Source organism: Alnus glutinosa, chromosome 8 (genome assembly GCF_958979055.1).
Source record: "Alnus glutinosa chromosome 8, dhAlnGlut1.1, whole genome shotgun sequence".
In the NCBI taxonomy this organism is placed as follows: Eukaryota; Viridiplantae; Streptophyta; class Magnoliopsida; order Fagales; family Betulaceae; genus Alnus; species Alnus glutinosa.
This window is the reverse complement of record NC_084893.1, coordinates 16,415,017-16,436,213: the sequence shown is the minus strand read 5'-3', so window position 1 is coordinate 16,436,213 and position 21,197 is coordinate 16,415,017. Positions and strand designations below refer to the sequence as shown.

Genomic DNA, 21,197 nt, shown 5'->3' with positions numbered 1-21,197 from the left:
TTCATCCCATAAACTCCTACGAAGAGGATCAAGGTTAGGGCCATAAACCCTAGCAAAAGCCCAAGTGAAGTTATCTGCACAATTTCTAAAGCTACAAGCCACGACGTATTCCCCCACATGCGCCTCAAATTTTTCCACAACCCCCCTATCCCACATCAATAAGATACCACCAGATGCCCCGCTAGAAGGAAGATAGCACCAATCCACAAACTGACAACCCCACAAGCTTTTCACAATACGGTTAGAGATAAGTTCTAATTTGGTTTCTTGTAAACAAATGATGTCAGCCTTCCACTATCTGAGGAGGTTCCTGATTTTCAACCGCTTGCTTCTTTGATTCAGCCCTCTAACATTCCAAGAGATCAACGTAGGATTCATGAGGAACCACTAAGAGCCCTCCTTTTGTTCCTGCCACAAGAGACACTGCCGCTACGAGTATCATAGTTGATAGAGCAAAAGAGGCCATTAATTTCTCCAAGACCTTTTTTACCCACCTTTGAACTAGAGCACTTTTGATCTTCATGCTTGGACAACAAATCTGAAAACAAGGGCATGATATTATAATCAGAACCATCGCAAGAGAGGCCCACAGAGTACCGGGAATCCTCTAACATCAACAAAAGCCAGTCCGGACAGCTCTTCCCAGTCTTCCGCTTGAGCTTGGATGGAGGGCAACAAGCCAGAGGGGTGGGATAGACCTCAGCGGGGAAATCCAACTCTAAGCCACCAGCCACCGAGAGGGAGGGGGGGGGGGGGGGGGGGGGCTGCCTCCTCAGGGATTAGGGCAAGAGGAGAGGGTCAGGGCTACGTAAAGCAGTAGCAGCACCGGAGGACCCAAAGGGGAGGGGTGGAGCCATCAAAGGCAAGAGAGAATCCTTGACCAAGGGTGGTGACCTGAGTTGGAGCCTGAGAGACACGGCCATCGGCGCCTCCAAGGGGGAGGAGAGGTGCTGTAGACGCGCCAAAGGGAAGACCATCGGAGAAGTAAGGGGCGGCAACAGGGGACTGGTGCTAAACAGGGAGCACAACTGGCTAGGGACACTAGACCGGAGAGAGGTTCTGGAGAAGGAATCTCTAGAGAAGAGCCATATGAGCCTAGAAGAGAAGAAGAAGAAGAAGCTGAATCCAGGGAGGAAGAAGAAGCCCTTGAGTCGCTTGAAATAGGGCCCGAACCAACCTTGGCTTTAAAAACGAGCTTGGGCTGAAAGCTGGGGTGAACCAGAGGGGCTTTACCTTTAAGGTCAGTGGCCGGCGCTAAAGAGACTTGGGCCAACGGAGGTCCCAAAGATTTGGGCCGGAAGATACTGGAGCCCAGAGGAGCGGACCGAGACTTGGGCTTGGAGCGGTAAACGGGTTGCTTGGGCCCTCAACCCAACAGACCATCACCCAACTAGTCTAGAACCAAAAGGCATTGTCCAATATCTACAAGACTCTCCAACGTCTTCCTGAGGCTGCGAAAATCGAGGTTGTCACCAAAACGCGACTTGCATGTTGCAGGCTTGCGTGATGCAAAGGACGACGTAGGGGGGCTAGGGACAGCCGCTCTTTTCCTTAGGCCTGAGACCGGAGCATAGGGAAATGCCGGAGCCCTAGCTGCCTTTGCCGGACCTGCCAGCACTAGAGAGACTGACTTTGCCGAGGTCGTCTTAGTCCCTGCTTTCATCTGAACACCGGGACCCTTTGCCGGAGGACACGCCTGAGCCTGAAAACCTTTCACCCCAGCTAAAACGGGAGAAACGTGTCGCTTACGGGCCCTAGGAAAAGGGCGAAAGAGGGGACCAAGTGGCTCTTCCAGCTTCGGCAGTGAGGACCTCAGTACCTCGGCATAACTCCTCTTCTGGAAATTGGACTAGCTTGAGGAACTCCAGATGCACCCAACTGCTTCAAGGAGTTGGTAGTTCCAGCGTGGATAAGCCTGAAAGCTAAACAAAATTCCAAACCGAATCTCTCCCATCCTTCGCCAAATCTCCCTTTCGGAACCATGATGGAGCCACTCCTCCTTCTACCCTCATATTCTTCAACAGTCAAAAAATAACAATGTCTGTTAGAGCACTGCTGCGCAAGAATGCGAGGAAAACCACGAATTGATTGATTCCAAAAGACTCTAGAGTCTTGGACCGAAACTAGCTCACCCAGAGACTTGATCAACCAAGCAGCCTCGTCTTTGTCCATGAGAATGGACCTTGTCAAACCTTTCCCTTTCTCGCGGATCCTAATACCCGTAGCACCTCCCACCACCGAGAGAGCAAACTCCTTGGATTCTACTGACCACCAACGCAAGGATCTCACCATGAAGAAGCAAAACAGAGGAACAGAAGGGAGGGAGGGAGAGAGAGAGAGAGAGAGAGAGAGAGAGAGAGAGAGAGAGAGAGAGCCTTTAAGGAAACTTTCTCCCATGTTGTCCAATTTTACAATCAACTTTATTTGTAACAATTTGGTTGGCATCCTAAATTGGATGGTCTATCTTTTATTTTTGTCGGAGTTAAGGAGCAATTGTGGTTAGAAAAAGCTATGAAGGAGAGTGAAGTTGTTGAGGTGGTGAGGGCCTTGAATGGTGATAAAGCCCCGAGCCTTGATTGGTTTTTTTTCTTTTCTTTCTCCAAACTCGTTGGGAGGGTACTTAAAGAAGATATCATGCATGTCTTTTAGGAGTTTCATCTTCAGGGGAAGTTTGAAAAGAGTCTCGATGCAACTTTTGTATTCCTTATACTGAAAAAAGTTGGGGCTGTTGATATTAAGGATTTCCATCCTATTACTTTTTTTTCTTTTTTTTTTTCTTTTCTTTTTTTTTTTATGAAGAATTTTACTAAAAAACAGCAAATTCCTCGTACACGAAGAGTATACAAGAGAACCAAGAGAGCCAAAAAAGCTCTAACTGCTACTACAATCTAGATAACAAATCAGATTTACCAATAGACCAATCCAAAAGAGATCTTAGAAATGAGGATTTAAGACATTGGTCTTGCTATTCTCAAAGAGCTGACGATTCCTTCCTCCCCAAATGCTACACATTAAAAAGGCGGGAATAACTTTCTAGATAGCTTCTATGGGATGTCCCCGCCCAAGAAATTTTCAACAATGGAAAAGCTGAAGAATGTTACTAGGCATGACCCAAGAGATCTAAAAACTGTTTAGAACTAAGTGTCAGATGTCAGCGGCATACTCACAATGAAGGAGAAGATGGTTAATACTTTCCTCATCCTTCTTACAGAAGCAACACTGGTTAATCAACTGAAAGCCCCGCCTTCTGAGCTTGTCCACCGTGAGGATTCTACCCAAAGTTATTGCCCATAAAAAGAAAGCAATGCGAGGAGGGGCATTCACCTTCCAAATGCTTTTCCAAGGGAAAGAAATATACTCACCTAATTGTAACATAGCATAGTAGCTCTGCACTACAAAACCATGGCGGCTTGAAGGAGTCCACACCATACTATCCATTACTCCTAGAAGGGGATACACGGAGTATAAAAGAGTAATAAAAGAATCCAGAGATTCAATTTCCCAATCATGAGCAGCTCAAATGAAGCTAATATTCTACAGGGTGTGGGGACTGAACATATCCATGTAATTTGACACTAAAGCCACCTTGTTACGTTGGGGAATAGAATTTTGGGAAAGAACTCTTTAGAGCACTATCACCGCACCAAATATCATGCTAGAAGCGAATGCGAAAACCATCTCGGACCTTATAGGAAACAAAATTGGAAAAAGCTCCCCAATTTTCCCTAATATACCTCTAGAGACTTGCCCCATAAGTACCTTGTGCTTCCTTTGAGCACCACCCCCGTCTTTGGATCCTGTACTTCGACACAATCACCTGCCTCCATCAAGAATCTTGTTCACCCGAATCTCCAAAGCCATTTTCCGTCCTATTAGTCTTGTGGGCGGTGTGTATAAAATCATCTCTAAAATCCTAGCCAATAGGTTGAAAATGGTGTTGGAAAAAGTTATTTCAAAGTCTCAGAATGTGTTCATCAAAAGGAGATAGATTTTAAATTTGGTTATGGTAGCAAATGAATGTCTTGATAGCGAATTAGAACTGGGGAATTTGGTGCGCTTTGTAAATTGGACCTAAAAAAGGCATATGATCATATTAATTGGGGTTTTCTACTATATTTGTTGATATGTGGCTTTGTGGAGAAATGGAGAGATTTGATAGCTCACTTTATATCTATGGTGCATTTCTCAGTTTTGTTAATGGTTCTCCTTCTGAATTCTTTAATAGTTCGCGTGGCCTGGGACAAAGAGATTGTTTATCTCCTTTGTTGTTTGGGATTGTCATGGAGGCTTTGAGTAGAATGTTGTCTACCTCGGTGGATAGGGGGCTCTTATCAAGTTTCTCAGTGGGTCGAGGAATTCATACGAGCTCCTAGTATCCCATCTCTTGTTTGCAGACGATACACTAATCTTTATGAGGCAAATCCGGACTATTTTCGTCATTTGCATTGTCTCTTTTTATGTTATGAAGTTGTCTTAGGGCTGAAGATTAACTTATCTAAATCAGATTTAGTGGCATGGTGAATGATATTGGAAGTCTGGCTTGTATCCTAGCTTGTAGGGTGCTCTGTTTACATATGAAGTATTTAGGTATTCCTCTGGGAGCTTCATATAAGGCTAAGTCAATATGGGACGACATTCTTGATAACATGGAACATCATTTGGCAAGTTAGAAGAGGCTCTATTTATCAAAGGGTGGTAGGTTGGCTCTGATTAAAAGCACTCTCTCCAATTTGCCAACTTATTATCTATCTCTTTGTCCCATTCTCGTATGAGTCGCAAACCGGATTGAGAAACTTCAATGAGATTTTATGTGGGGTGGAGTTGGTGACGAGTTTAAATTCAATTTAGTCAAATGGTCTAAAATTTATTCTTTGGTTTGCTCTGGTGGATTGGGGGTTAAAAATATGATTCCATTTAATTGAGCTCTCTTGAGAAAGTGGTTATGACGCTATTCCACGAAAAGAGAGGCATTGTGGAGATTGGCGGTGGAAATCAAATATGATAGTATGAGGGGAGCTTAGTGTTCCAAGGAGGCTATTGGTCCTTTTGGGGTGGGGGTGTTTTCTAGATTTGTCAAATATGAGGTTGGAGATGGATCTAAGATAAGATTTTGGCATAATTTGTGGTATGGGGACCATCCCTTGAAGGCCTCTTTTCCGAAATTGCTTAGTATTTCCTATTGTAAGGAGGCTCTGGTGGCGGATCATGTGCAGTTCCTTAACGGCAATCTTCAATGGGATATTTCTTTCACCAAACCAGTTGGGAGGTAGACTTGATCAATTTGTTTTTCGATCTTTTGTACTCTCTCGAATTGAGACGAGGTGGCGATGATAAAATGTGTTGGATCCCTTCCAAAAGGCAGAAGTTTGAGGTTAGATCCTTCTATCAAACGCTTTGCACTCCCGTTGGCTCCCCATTTCCTTGGAAGAGCATTTGTAGAGCTAGGGCTCCTTCGAGAGTCACGTTCTTCTTGAGGACAGCGGTTTTAGGGAAGATCTTAACTTTGGATAACTTGAGGAAGAGATACATCATAGTGGCAGACTGGTGCTGTGTAAGAGTAGCGGGGAGACATTGATCACCTTCTTCTCCACAGTGAAGTGGCTAGAGAGCTGTAGGTTTCGATCTTCCATCTTTTTTGTGCAAAATGGGTCATGCCTAGAAGAGTGGTGGAATTGCTGGCTAGCTAGCGAGGCCAATTGGGAAGTCTGTGCATTTAGAAGCTTAAGGGTTGGCTCCTCTATACTTAATGTGGTGCATTTGGAGAGATCGGAAATTCAAGGAGACTGTGAGATATCGATGATAGAGTTAAAAGTTGTCATGTTCATATCTCTTTATGCTTGGATGTTAGGTACAATAGTCCTCGCTTCTCTAGTTTTTCGGAATTTTTGGACTTGTGTTCTTTTTCACCCTAATTAGAAGACTCTCTTATCTACTCTCTATGTACTTGGGTTGCGCTCCTCTGCGCTTTAATGAAATTGAATTACTTATTAAAAAAAAAAAATCACTTGAAAATACTTCACCTCTCATGGAAGTTTAAGGCTCATATGATGTGTATACAGGAATTTTCTGATGGAATCAAAAAGCTATTCTTCAATTCAGGCAAATTTAGGCTGTGAATCTTGTAATTGCCATGTTCTAAATCAGCCCTGTCACCATTTATGCGAGCAAACATCACTTTGTGCAGAGAAAACCTTGCCTTCTAGAGTTTGTGACTGGAAAACTTTTTACTTAATACTTTTCAAAAGAAAAAGAACTGAAATCCGTAAGAGACAAATAATACATGGTGTAGTTTAATAACAGATACTAAGCAAGCATATCCATAATGCATGCTGAAAGTAGATAGATAACAAATTGTTACTACTAACTCATTATCATACTCTGGTAGCATCTAGTACTGGTTATATAAGAACCAAGCATGGGTTTTTGATGACCAAACTCATGGGCCACTAAATTGATGTCCAGCAAAAACACTGACTGAATGATGGACTAGATACAATTTGCTCAGGTGTAAAATATGATTTATGAGAAATCAGATGCATAAATGATGATTCGAAGATATCACCTCTCCTAAATTTAACCTTCAAGATTAAAAAGGATCTATAAAAAAGAGGATAGAGAGAAATTAACAATGGGAGCTGCAAAGAGAAGCCAAAGACGAACCTGTGATCCCCATAGCTATACCAAGACCCCTTCTTTACCACAATATCCATCATCTCACCACAGTCCAAAATGCAACCCTGCAAGAGAAAGCAATGTCAAGAAGAGTGCAATATGCACCTTTTGGGGGGAACAAGCTTTTATGTTGTGTCACTGACCAATTTGCTCACTCCCTCTCCGAAGATAATTTCAAATTCAGCTTGCTTGTATGGCCTTGACACCTATGACAATAAGTTGAAATGAGGATCTTTCTATACATGTGCAGACAGAAATCAAAAGCACAAAATGGTGGCAGATCAAATAAATTAAGATGATAATTACAACTAAGTTAATTCAATAACAGCTACTAAAATGTTGGCAAAGTTTGTGAAGTAGCAATTGAAACAAACTAACTTAATCCACCTTCAAGTACATAGTCAAGTGTCATAAGAGAAGTACTCAATAAATTAAAAAGGCACAAGAAGTTTAGATAATTTACTTATATAAAAAAAATAATAATAAATAAATAAATAAAAAATAAATAAAAAAAGAAAAAGAAAAAGGTTAGATAATATATATAAATGATGTTGCAACTTACAAGAGAGTAATAGCTTTGCTTGGCAAAGCCTGGCTTCAGCGAGGTATTCATTCTAAAGCAATCTAGTGAAAATGATAATATAAAAATTTGGATAATGAAATTGAATGCCACATTATAGATATTTTCAGTGAGACAGGTCTGAATTCAGTTTAAAGAACTTCAAGAAATAATAAATCATTAATAAAAAGTGGTAAAGCAATTCGTTATCTTTATGTTAACGGCAAAAATCAAATCTTATATTTCAAGTGAACATCTTAGAAACAGCATGGAAGGATTTTTATTTTATTTTTTTTCATTTTAGTGGAATACGATCCTCACACAATCTTGATGCCAATCTAATTTACCTTGCTTTTTTGCACTCTTACACGAACTCGAACCCCAACGTCTTCATCTCCTTTAACCTATAGCAGTAAAGAGGGATGCATGATGAAGGTTCCTTACAGATAAAATTTGATGAAATGATCTCCCTAAATATAGTAGTAACTTAAACAGCTACTGTACTTACAGACTTTATCTTCCCAGTAGAACGTATCTCAAGCCGAAGAGACGCAAAGAACTTTAATGCAATTCCTCCACTTGTCACTTCTGGGTTCCCATAATATACACCAATCTTACAAAACCCACAACAACAATAATATTAGTCTCTGCAGTTGGACACGAGAAAATTGTCACAGAAAACGAAAGGTGCAATAAAAAATTAATATTCAAATATACAAGCAAGAGCTAGACTCAGTTCAGTCAGTTGGAATTATGCCCTACAAATGAAAATAACTGCAATCATCCAAAATGTAGTCTAATGAAACAGTAAACTTATAACTAAACAATCATATGTACCTTATATCTTATTTGATTCAAAAAAATGAGAGTACAACCAGCTTTCGAGGCATTTCCTGACATCTTACGCAGAGCTTGGCTCATAAGGCGTGCTTGCAAACCCATTTGCTGCATCCCAATCTCACCCTATATAATGAAAACATAAGTCAGATGTGGGCAACCTGATCAATTCAAAATCGAAAAAGAGCCACAAAGAGATGATAGCTTACTTCAATCTCTGCCCGTGGAGTGAGAGCTGAGACTGAATCAACACAGATAAGATCTATGGCACCAGATCTGCACATACGATCTGCAACTGAGATGACGAACTCAAAATCAATATGTATCAAGCACAAGTGAAATCAATTTCATAAGCCTCATAGTAGTGCCATATTGAATAGTGCCAGAATCATCACAGCAATTTTCAAACAGCCACATAGACAGAAAAATATATTACTCTCAAGTGCCATCTCGCCATGATCAGGTTGGCAAACGATCAAATTTTCTACATCCACTCCCAATGCTTTAGAATATGCTGGATCAAAAGCATGCTCTGCATCAACAAGCATTGCATTGCCTCCCAGCTTCTGCATATTCATTGAAAAGCTTCATGCAGGTCTCATTACAGATGACATTTAACAAGAAGTGTCTGCTTATAACCAATGAAATAAAAATTCAGGAGTGAAGTCCTGAAAGAAAAAAGACCTGCACTTCTGCAATTGCATGGAGTGCCAAGGTGGTTTTTCCACTACTTTCTGGCCCAAATATCTGGAATGAAATATGGAAAATTATATCAGCCTTTTCTGTAGCATAAGTTATCCAAACTGATTAGCAAAATGCTAGAGAAGTTCGTTAGAGTAAGGAAGCTCATCAAAGACCCACTGCAAATCATGACAGCAGTGTACAAAAGTTAAGTAGCATGTTCAACTTTTTATTCTTTATTGCATATCCTGATCAAATTTAGGCGCATACAATACTTAATTTCATATAATCTGCTGATGCTTGAATCCTACAGGTCTTCATTGAGTCCTGTTGAGTAGTCTATTTGCAAGATTGCATAAATCCAAAAACCCTAAGGCACATGCTCCAATATAATAAAATGGAAAGTGAAGATGCGTTGACATGTCTTATAAATTGTGAAAAATATTATAAATAACCAATTGTATGGATCTTCTTCATAAAGCACACCAATCTTTATCGCACCCAAATCTATATTTTTAGATGTGAATTCCAAGATACTTTTTTTTTAAAAAAAAAAAAAAATCAGTCACGCATTCTATTCATTCGTGAATTCCAAAATAATTGCACCCAAAACTTGAAGAAACATGTGCACCCTAAGTTTTGAATTTCTTGTACTTGTTATTATGATTCCTTACAACTTGGGCCAAAAGTGGTATAGGGTCTTATAGTTGAGAGGTTGCAGAGAAGGTTGGATGGTGGCAAAAGGCAGTTTTTTTTTTTTTTTTTCCATATCTTTGTCAAGCCTATAATCCTTTGAACCTTTGATCTTGGCGATAGCAAGACATGTGACTAACCACCAAGGCAACAAAGAAGGTTGTTTAAAGAAACCATAGTATTTGTTGAAAAGGGGACTACCACGCTCATGAAAAGTACTCTCTATACTTTAGCAACGTACTTTATGTCTTGTTCTTTATTTCTAACACAGTTTCAGAGAGATTAGCAAATCTTCAGTGGGGACTTCTTATGGAACAAGGGAGAGGAACTTCGGTATTATTTGATGAATTGGGGGATGGTGTGTTCTTCTTTCCAAATCGGAGGATTGGGGCCTAAGAAGCACCGAGAACAACATAGGATACAAATACGATACAGTGCGTGTAACACCATAGACCTCCTAGGGTAATTTTATTATGTTGCTGTTTTAGTTTTTTTAATTTGTTGTGTGGTAGTTACTCATCAAAAAAAAAAAAAAAAAATTGTTGTGTGGTAGTTGTTTGCTTAATATTCTCCTTTAATTTCGAGGGTTTAATACAGAGTTGTGTTAGAGGGCCCAAAAAGACTTATAAAGAACAAAAAAGTCAATAATTGTGAAGTCTAAAACCTAACAGACGCTGGCCAGCAGTATTCTTTCTCCAAAGGGAAAGTTTTTCTTTTGATAGGTAATCAATCAAATCTCATTAAAAAAGCGTAAGCGCCTCTAAGTACGCAGGAAGTATACAAAAGGAACACAAGAGAAAAAAACATTAGGAAAAAACAAAAAACATAGGAAAAAAAACCCTAATCAGCCTCCATATTTTTTGATAAGAAGTTGAAACCCTACTCAGCCTCTAGATTTTGGAAAAGGTGAGTGTAGCTAAAAAGCTGGAGCAGCTTCAAAGGAATTTTCTCTGGAATGGTATGGGTGATGAGACTAAATTTCATTTAGTCAATTGGCATCTTATTTGTCTTCCAATTAAGGCTGGTGGACTAGGAGTTCGTAATGTTATTAATTTCAATCAAGCCTTATTGGGGAAATGGATCTGGAGGTTTTCTCAGGAACGCGATGCTTTGTGGAGATCGGTTATTGAGGTGAAGTATGGGAGTGTGAGGGGAGGTTGGTGTTCTTTACCGGTGACAGGGCCTTATGGTGTCAGTGTTTGGAAGTTTATTCGTAAGGGGTGGGATAATGTTGCCAAGTTTTTGCGTTATGAGGTGGGTGATGGGTCTCATATTCGCTTTTGGCATGATCTATGGTGTGGGGACAGGCCTCTCAAGCTCTGTTTTCCAACTTTGTTTACCATTGCGCGTTCTCCTGATGCTTGGGTGGTGGATAATTTGTCTATGGCTCGAGGTGTGGCTCATTGGAATGTTCTCTTTACGCGCAATGCTCAGGATTGGGAGTTGGAGATGGTGATGTCCTTTTTCGAACAGTTATACTCTACTCGGGTTCGGCATGGGGAGGTTGATAGGGCGGTGTGGATTCTTTCCAAGAGGAGGAATTTTGAAGTGAAGACATTCTATAAAGCTTTAGTTTGTCACGAGACGGCTTCTTTTCCTTGGAAGGGTATATGGCGTGTTAAAGCTCCGAAGCGGGTTGCGTTCTTTGTATGGACAGCAGCTTTAGGGAAAATTTTAACTCATGACAACTTACGAAGGCGTGGAATTGTGGTGGTTGAGTGGTGTGTTATGTGTAAAAAGCATGGGGAATCCGTTGATCACCTTCTTCTCCATTGTGACGTGGCTCGAGTTGTTTGGAGTTTTTTTTATGGTTTGTTTGGGGTGGAGTGGGTTATGCCTAGGAGCGTCTTGGACTTATTGAGTGCTTGGGGTACTTTGCTGGGTCGTGGTCCTGCTCACCGTGTTTGGAAGCAGGTTCCTCTTTGTGTTTTGTGGGGCTTGTGGCGGGAGAGAAATTCTAGGCTTTTTGAGGATGTGGAGGTTCAGGCTGGGGCTCTTTGTAGAATTATGCTTAATATGTTGTTTTTTTGGGTGTCGGCGAATGCCATGGGTAGTATGTCGTACGCTGATTTTTTACTTTCTTGTTCGTTTCGGTCCTCTAATTAGGGGCTCCTTTGTATACTCCCTGTGTACTAGGGTTGCGCCCCTCTGCGCTCTTTAATGAATTCTTACTTATCAAAAAAAAAGATTTTGGAAAATGCTCTACTTCCCAAATTTTTTTCCCCAAAAGTGGTTCCCAAATGATGTAGGAAAGGCAAGGCCCAATTGTTGAGGGTTGTTTGCCTTGGTGGTTTTTGTGGGATGTTTCTCGGGTCCTTGGGCATTTTTCCTTTTGTTCTTGTTTGGGTTCTTTGGCGGGTGCTTTTGTATGGGTTCTGTTGTGGGTTGTTTTAGGGTGTTTTTTCGGGTTCTAGGGTTTTTTATGGTTTTTGCTGGGTTACCTCAAATTAGCTTTAGTTTGTTCTTTGTATATTTCCTGTGTACTTAGGGACGCCTTACGCTTTTTCAATAATATTTTTACTTATCAAAAAAAAAAATTTGATGTGTCACCATCCTATGTGATGGTAACACATTTCCAAAATAATAGATACCATCCATGATTGACACATCATTTGGGAATGAACTTTCGGGAAAAAAAAAAAAAAATTGGCAAGTGTAGCACTTCTCCTAGATTTTAACCTAATTAAAACCCTAAACAGCCGCTTGTTTCAGCCTCCAAATAACCATAAGTTATTTTCTTGCAACCCTAGAATAAAAAAATTAATTTTAAAAAAAAAAAAAAAAAAACATTGTTTCAGTCGTCAGTTTATAGCCTCAAAACACCCCACGTGAGTTTCAAAAAAACTCAGCTGTCTCTGTTCAAGCTAAGACCTAAAAAGCCTACAAACAATCTCCCTCACAGCTGCAACCAAAACAAGAAGAATTCTCTAGGTTTTCTCAAACTTTTCTATTGAAAAACTGAAATTTATATTTTATATAGCCTATCTAAAATTTATATATTGTTTCCATGCAAAATCAGTGGCAATTTGAACTCCAAAGCTGATTCCTAGAAGCTGCCATTTGTTGTCCATCTTCTAATCAAGATTTTGGTAAGTGTTTTCAACGATCCTTTCAAGGTTTTTTTTTTTGATAAGTAAGAAAAAGTTTTTTAGAATTCCTTCTCAATAAATCTGATAAAAATTTCAGGGGAAACTTCACTCTAGTTGATTAGATAAGAAATACGAATGCTAAGGACCTTTGGAAATGTGTTTAGAGAACCAGCCGATGAGATAAGATAGAATAGAAAAACGGATATGATTTATTGACCCTTCTTCTATATGAGGTGGGGCTTATGTAAAAGCGGAACCTAAATCATAGACTTATCAAATTATCTATCAAGCATGAAGAGGTTCTCCATGGTGGGGTACTTTTTTCTCCCCTTCCAAAAAGGCAAGCACACTATTTTCCAAGCCACTTTTGCCCTAATTTCTTTTGTTTGATTCCCTTCCACAAGAAGGATCTAAGGATTTGTGATTTTATAAGAGAGAAAACATCCATATCATCAGCCCTCCAATTAATTACCATTGCCATTTTGGCCTTTTAGTTTTTAAAAAATAAGTTTTTTTTTTTTTTGGTGGGTGGGGGGGAGAGAAGAAAGAAAGTGTTAGAAGAGCTTAGGGTTAAAAGAATATATTTGCTACATGGGTATTTTGGTCTTTGTATTGAATTTTACAATATATATGTATGTATTAGGCGGTGAGTGAGGCTACGTAGTTATTTTCCTCTATTTTCTTCCCATGCAAACCCTATAACATGGTATCAAAGATTTAACTGCATCCTTTGACTGCTTCTGCTCTTCTTCTTCTTCTTCCTTTTGTTTTTTCTTTTCTTTTCTTTTCTTTTCTCTGTGTTTTGGGCTAGTGATCGTGGACTTCTAAAAATTAGGCTTCATGCCCGAGATTGGCGGTAGATGGCGCCAATATCACCGTCATCAATGGTGTGATGTTGTCGTCATCAACGCTGTCAGCTTCATCGTCGTCGGTGGTTGTAGTACAAATGGCAGAACCGGTATTGCGGCTGTTATGGTATGAGTTCTACCTTGAATAGAACAATAGATCAGGGTGTATGGGTGTGTTGGTCGAAGTTTTTTGTGGTGGTTGGTAACATATACGATGGCTGGAGAATTGCCACGGTCGTCAGTTGAAAAGCTTGCTTCGGTGACCCGTTGAGTTGGTGTCGAAAAGTTGCTCCATGGTCATCTGTTGAGTCTGGCTACCATCGTCGTCTTCGGTGAGGTGCTGGAGACAAGGGTCCATGTTTGGTTGCTTGTGGTTTCTATTCCTTATCAGGAATAAACATTTCCTCATTAACGTTAAGAGTAGCTTCAGCCCCAGTTTCTATTTGGATCTGATTCAGTTCAGTTTTTTCAGTCAGTTCAGTCCGGTTTTCGGTGTTCTACAGCCAGTTCAGATTAATCCTTAGTGTTTTCGGCAAGGTCAGTCTGGTTTAGACTGGTTGTCCTAGTTTATCGGCCGGTTTGTGTTGCTTTTCGGGTGGTTCATCAGTATTTCAACCGGTCCCTCTCTCTTTCTACAATATTTTGGCTGATTTGCTTCGGTTTGAGCTGTCTTTGGCCTATTCCTGCATTGTTTGCGAGGTTTTTGATTGTTTTGTTTCGTTGTTGTGGATGATTGTCTGCTGCATTATTGTGGTGGATTATTTGGCTTATTTATTGTTGTTGTTGCATTGATTGGTGAGTTCGATCAACATTATGACCACTATCTAGAAAAAAAACTTCTCACAATGGTGCAGACTGTACTCTTTATAATTCCACCAACAACCATTTGCTGACAATAAAAAGGTCCCAACACTCTTCCTCTGCTAGCGGTGGCGCATGTACACACATCCCGCTAGCTTCAAGTCTCGTCTCTTCATTCCAGGATTCTACACTCAGCTTCGTCCTTTTCCCAGTCTTTGTAGGCCTTTCTCGGGCAGCTCGGGAAGCCGCTAGAGGTTTGTTGGTGGGTTTCTACCGGAGTTGGTAGGCACTCCTTCTTTCTAGTGGTTCTAGCCTGTTGTCTCTCATCTCTAGTGGTTCTTGGGGGGGTCTTTTCAGCTGAGGTCCCCTACTCCGGCGACGATGTGAGCTACACGTGGAGGTCCATCAGGAGCGTCCTTCTCGGAGGTGGTCACGGGTGGTGGTTGTTTTTGTGCGAGGGTATGGAGTGACGTTTCTTTGTCGAGGCAAAATCCTTTCTCTTCTCGGTGAAGGAAGATGTGGCGGTGGTGCGGTTGGAAGAGAGAAGGGTTTGGCTGGCGTGGTGTCTTTGGGTCTTCCATGTAGTCTGGTTGGTTGCAACGGTGGAGGTGGTGTTGCACAACACTGGGATGAAGGATTTCGTCAAATCCATCCGGGAGGATCCGTAAGTCTTGATCGTTCATCAAGGTAAGAACAAGGCCGGCCGTTTCTTGGAATTGGCGATGTATATTGAGGGGGGTCAGCAAGGGCTCAGAGGGTATTGACGGGAGAGGTTGGGCTCAGTTTGTAGGGGAGTTGAGTAAGGTGGGGGCTTTTCTTGAAGACATGGCTGCTCCCTCTCTTTCTTCTTCTTCTTTTGTCTTTCCCGAGTCAGGAGAGAAGTTTGGTTCAAAGTTTCCTTCGTACACAACGGCGCTTCGAGCGAAGGCTTCTACAACTGTGCCTCTTGGTCCGCTGGGTATTGAGCAAGCTTTTGATGGAGGTCTGTGGGGTAATTTTTTCGAATCTCAGCTAGGATCCAATTCTTGAGGGATGGTGGAGTGTGCTGTTGGAGTTTCAGTGTCTGGTGAGAAGCTCTCTGATCTAGGTTTGCAACGCTTTTGTTTTGATGCTGAATCTGAAGGTGTTGGATGTAACATAAGAAAGGAGAAGAAGCTTTCTCCTTTTTGGGCAAGAAGGGCGAAGGCTGAAGTGGAGCGGGCTGTGCAGCGATTTCTTGCAGGGCTTTTGGAGTTGGACTTTTCGTGTGGTGGGCCCTCCCGTAAACATTGGCCCTCCTTTGGCAAGCTTTCAGGGTACTCTTTTCAACTTAAGCCCAAGACCAAGTTTCTCTTTAAGTCCAACAAGCCGTTTTCTGAGGTGGTTTTGACGGGTCAAGGTTTGATGGGTCCGAAGCCCCAGCCTGGTGCTAGTAGTTCGCTTGTGTTGCAGACCAAGACTCAGTGTGTTCCTCCGAAGACGGTTTTGAGTCAGGCGATTCCTTCCCGATCTTGGAAGGATGTTAGTGGCTCAACGTCTTCTAAGGCGGCTAAGCTAGGTGATAGACTTTGTTTCTCTCTACCTGTGATGTCGGAGTCCGAGACACCTATTTACCCGTCGGACTCCAAGAAGTTGTTGAGGTATTCTCAGAAGCTGAAAGATGCGAAGATGAACGAGAACTTGATCGCCGAGGTTGTGGCAGCGTTAAACGTCCCACCTTTGTCTCTGGGTCCTCAAGTTCATCTTGATCACCGAGGTTGTGGCAGCGTTAAACGTCCCACCTTTGTCTCTGGGTCCTCACTCTTCTCTGGCACCTACGCCTTTTCATGACGAGGTCTAGAAGACTCTTCTTCGGTGTGGCTTTGTTAAGGACCCGGGTTTGAGACCGAGTGACTGGTTTGGCAATGGGTAAGGCCGCAGGATCTAATCCCTTAGGCTTACCTATGATGGACGTAGAAATGGATACAAGGTATTCGAGGTACCTCTGCCTCCTTCAACTACTGGAGTTGTGTTGATAATTTTTTCTGCATATCTTTATTCATTCGAAACCCCATATAAATAGGGTGAATTACAAACACAGTAGTAATTGCTTGATTTCCAGTCTTAGGGAAACTATAATTTCCTTTATTTGCTCCCTACAAATCAGCTACTAATTGGGAAGTAAATTCCTTATTCTAAGGCTACAACTGGGGAAACACAACCCCTTATTCTTAGGACTTTCCTACCAAAAGTCGTGCTCCCCAAGCACAGACTTTTCCCTCCCAACCTTCCATATACTCCTCAGCCGCCACTGTGGTTAGCATCAGGATTTGCTAGGGTTTTCTTGCGCCTCACATAAGTGCGTAACAGGCTTCCTTCTCCTGAGCGGTGTCGTCATTCCTTCGACTGAAGTGGGTGGGTCTTCTCTCCCGTCGTCCCAATCTATGGGTGAGAAGATGATGGGCATTGCTGCCCTGTCGAAGCTTGTGGTCCCTCTAATGTTTTGGGTGCCCTCCTCTATTGTCGTCTTCCTTAGAGGTGAGTGAATCTTCAAGGGGAGGTGATTTTGAAGGGGTCAATGATTTCTGTTTTCAAACATTGGGGGTCTCCCGCGGGGGAATGCGAAGGGCTTTTCGGACTTGATGTGTAAAATTGATGAAGAGCAGCTTCAAAAGTTTTCAGTCTCAAGTTTAAAGGGAGTAGAGAGGTGAAGAACTTAAGCTCGATTAATTATGATGTTAGAGGTTTTGGTTCTAGCCGGGGAAAGGCAAGACAGCCCTTGCTGTGATGTATTGTTCTCTGGGTTTTGTGGGCTTGTTCCTGTTAGGGTGCTTGGGTTTCCTCCTCTTTTTGGGTTTTGCAAAATCTGTTTTCTTTCTTTCTTTCTTTTTTTGTTTTGGTGTCCTTTTTATATTCTTTCTGTATGCTTAGGAGTGCCTTTACGCTTTTTGTAAAATTTCTCTGCTTACTTATAAAAAAAATAAAAATAAAAAAACATTATGACCACTAAATCAGAAATTGTTCCTTTGGCTTCCCTAGTTAACGCTCCTATGACTTCTGTGAAGCTAAATGGAAAGAATTATATTTATTGGCCATGATTTGTCGAAGTCTTTCTGAAAGGAAAAGGATAATATAATCACTTAACCTTGGATAAGCCTCTGAACACTAATTCCCCTCAAGGGCGGACCTGTATAGGGGCCAAGGGGGGCCCTGGCCCCCCCAAGCCCCAAAATTTTTCCCAAAAAAAAAAATTAAATTAAATTAAAATTTTACCCTCTAATCTTTTAATTTTTTTAATTTTGCCCTCTCAAAAGTTTTTGTTTTCAATTTGGCCCCTCCATTTTTACAGGCCTGGGTCCGCCACTGATTCCCCTAGCCTTTGGGAACAAGAAAATCAAATTCTCTCTCTTATGATGAATAGCATAAAGCACATTGGATCCACTTGTATTTATCTTCTTACTACCAAGGATATTTGGGATTATCTCAATCATATATACTCTAGTACCGAGAATATCACTCGAATTTAAGAGGTGTAAACATTATTTTGTGCTTGAGCACGGTGCATAGACTGCGGACGAATACTACAATTAAGTTGTGGTGTGATAAGCGCCGAATGTTTCAAGCCCCTTAACTCGCATATGTTAATCCCTTAGTTTCATTATAAAATAAGTTTTTGTATTGTTTTTGTGTTATTTTTCGTTTTTTTTTTTTTAGTATTTTTACGTTCTTAGGGAAAATGCAAGCAATTCCATTAGTCTCGGGCTTAGAACACATCTTAGTGAGCTAGTGAAGGAAAAGGACTCGAACACACCTAAAAATGGCTCAAGCGCACCTGAAAATGGCTCGAGTGCACTAAAAGGCTCGAGCTCACCTAAAAATGGCTCAAGCACATTCAGGGAGCACACATCTGACAGTAACAACCGAGACAAATAAGGAAAGAACTCTGGTCTCCTAATTCGAGTAGATCATAGAAGAGAGGTGTTTTAGTGTCCACTAGGGTTTTTGTTTTACCCTATATTAATGACATATACTCAACCAAAGAGAGTGGGTGGTGCTTCACATAGAAAATTGGAAAATACATTCTTGACAGAAGAGAGAGCTGGCATAAAAGATGTATTCAACAAAAAACAATTCCAGCACCTCCATGAGTAGCTAACTTCTTCAAAGGGTGTTGATGTAGCCTTATCCAAGTAACAATGGCTTAATTGTGTTCTTTGGGATTTTCTGCATATGCATGATGGTTGTATAACTTAAAGAATTGCAAACTCTTGTAATTGGTTTTAATGCTTATATTCAATTTTGATGAGATCATTATCTTGTCATAGAAAGCTTTTTATCTTGATTGAACCCAAATCGTTCTTATTTTTTGTGATTACGAGAAGGATCCTTGACGGAATAGGTTTTGTTGTGTGGGGGGACGATACTAAGACCTTAACAAAGAGAATGAGGCACAAACGATTGGCGTTTCAGCTTCACCAGCACAATTCAAGTCAGTATGGTTAGGGCATGGCGGAGCTGAATCAACCACAAAGGCTGGGGATGTGCTCGCAAGTTGTCCGTTAGCGCGAGAGGTTCATGGTGAATCATCATTCATCGTTCTCTCTCTCACACCATTTCTCACTCGTTTGGTTCTTTGAGATATTTTGAGATGGGTTCAGATTAGAGGTGTACAACCGGTTGCAGTTGCGGTTATTAGGAAATAAACACAACCGCAACCGGGGTACCTAGTTATTCCCATTTAAATAACCGCAACTGCAACCGGTTACGGTTATTACCAACTGCTGGTTATCCGATTATTAAAAACCGGTTATTAACTAGGTAACTGGTTTTCATATAAATTTTTAATTACTTATAATTTTTTATTTTTAATATATATAATTATATACAAAATCCGTATAGCCTTTGCGTTCAGCTGCTCTTATCCATACAGTGAACAAAAAATAATCAGTTACTTCCAAAACCTTATTATTCGCGTAAGAGTGAACGAGTTTCTCAAAGCCAAAAAGAAAAAGCATCCTAAAGAAGAAAGAGAAATAGCATATTTGTTGAACAAACTTCCTTATTTATTGAAAATATATAAAATAAGAATGCATCAAAAGGGACTTTTCTTTCTGCACAAACAAAAAAAGTGTGATATTCATGGCTACAGATAGTAAAAATACCGGTACTAATGTTGATTATTACTATTCAATCGGTAACCACAACCGAGGTACCGGGTTATTCGGTTGCGATTATTTTTCGATTTTTCAATTTTTCGGTTAAGGATTGTTGGCGATTACCGGTTGTTAGCTGTTAATAACCACCCCACTTGTACACCCCTAGTTCAGATGGAAAGTTTAAAATTTGAAAAGTAAAAGGGGAAAATTGGAAAAGAAATGTCATAGCCATCAATTCACTGCTTTGCCCCTTCTTGGTCAGTGTGAAAAAAAAAAAAAAAAAAAAAAAAAAAGGCGTGGAATCCCAAATCAAATCAAATTACAAGTCCTACCCTCCCACTTGTACTGAACTTACATTTCATTTTAGAACTCCACCTTGAAAAAAAATCAAACACACCCACGTTTTCAGTTCAAAATGAAAAAGGATACGACTTTTTCTTTTCTTTTTTCCTTTCAAAAGCCTACCTTTCACTCTATGAAGGGGGCACAAATACATAAATATTGCAAACCTTTCATGTCAAAATGCTATCTAAATGAGATTCTTAAAAAAAATTGGGGGGACAACCTACGTCCGCCCCTGAGAAAGATGGTAATGCAACGGTTTTTTTTTACACGTAATCAAGAAAATTTGATAAGTCATGCCTAAGGAAGACGATTCGTACTACACCCTAGTTTAATGTAATGTAAGTGGACAATTCGTGCCAACCTAAGATAAGTGGTGCTTATGCCTTTATTGTGTGTAGCACTTAAGAGATTTGATAGTTCATGCCTATAAAAGACAGATCGTACTGCATCTTAATGGTTAGGTGAACGATCCGTGCCAACCAAAGATGGATTATACTTATTTCTTGATGATAGTATTTTTTTAACGCCATCAATGTGTCCTTGTAGCCACACGAGTCTTATCATGCATAGAATGAAATTCTCTTGTTAAAGACAATTACCCATTGTTTTTTTTTTGATAAGTAAACGAGGATAGTGGTGAAATAAAATCCTATCCTTTACTCCCTTCTATTTGAACTCTGTTTTTACATCTATATTTCAGCATATAATTTCAAAAGCAAAAACAAATAATTTATCTTTCTCTTGAATTAAGTTAGAGTAGATCTTAATATACTTAATAGCAAAACCAATGCAACCCTTGAGGTTTAACACCCTCTATATAGTCCTATCCTACAAAGATTAATACTATTGCGAGTGGTATTTATTATTGATATACTTAAGCAAACCACATCATTCATTTGTAAGGAGAGAAACATGTATCAGCCCTTCTCCATTGACTTGAAGACTATGAAAAAGCAACGTCAAGATGTGGATGTAGTTCAATTTCTTTTCGACTTTGAAACTCGAGTATTGAGTCTGTTTGTACGCAAATTTTGGGTGGTTCAAAGCTCCCATCTCTTCCTGAGGTCTTTTCTTGGATTCAGCACACTACTCTTTCTAATACTGGTTCTCAATTGAGGTCTAAGCACAATGGGGATCTCACTGCTTTTATGTCGCTCGTGGCGTTACTCGTAGTTCCCGTCGGGGACGTGGAGATAGAGGTGGTTGTGGTCCTCATGGTGGACGTGATTCTCGAGGTGGTGGTCGGACTGAGAGCCGTGAGCCTAGCAAATTCACTCGTTGAGGCCGTAGTAATCATTTTGTGGATTACTTTTGGGATTTATAAGGCAAACCATTTGGGTCTATCAACCAAGTTTCTTCCCAAGAGGATTATCCAACCACATCTGGACCACCTATTAGTTTGGGTCCAGCTCTGAATTCTGATTTGATTTCCATACCGTAAGATGAGTATGCTCAATTCTTAGTCACTAGCGACCCGTAGGTCATCGATTCTAGAGCAAATGAACATATGACTGGTTCGTCTACTTCCCTTTTTGTTTATCATCTTGTCGATACACCT

General features: G+C 40.7%; 1 protein-coding gene across 3 annotated transcripts in view; it reads right to left on the bottom strand.

The window, feature by feature from the left end:
- LOC133875200 (DNA repair protein recA homolog 1, chloroplastic) overlaps positions 1-21,197 on the bottom strand; it is a 42,908-nt gene that overhangs the window by 13,556 nt on the left and 8,155 nt on the right. For all 3 annotated transcript variants that reach the window (XM_062313240.1, XM_062313238.1, XM_062313241.1), the window contains 8 exons: positions 8,753-8,815; positions 8,505-8,634; positions 8,278-8,363; positions 8,069-8,194; positions 7,740-7,844; positions 7,579-7,635; positions 6,816-6,878; positions 6,661-6,737 (listed from right to left, as the gene is read on the bottom strand). In XM_062313240.1, coding sequence (XP_062169224.1) covers positions 6,661-6,737; positions 6,816-6,878; positions 7,579-7,635; positions 7,740-7,844; positions 8,069-8,194; positions 8,278-8,363; positions 8,505-8,634; positions 8,753-8,815 — 707 coding nt within the window. The remainder of the gene's footprint in view (positions 1-6,660; positions 6,738-6,815; positions 6,879-7,578; positions 7,636-7,739; positions 7,845-8,068; positions 8,195-8,277; positions 8,364-8,504; positions 8,635-8,752; positions 8,816-21,197) is intronic.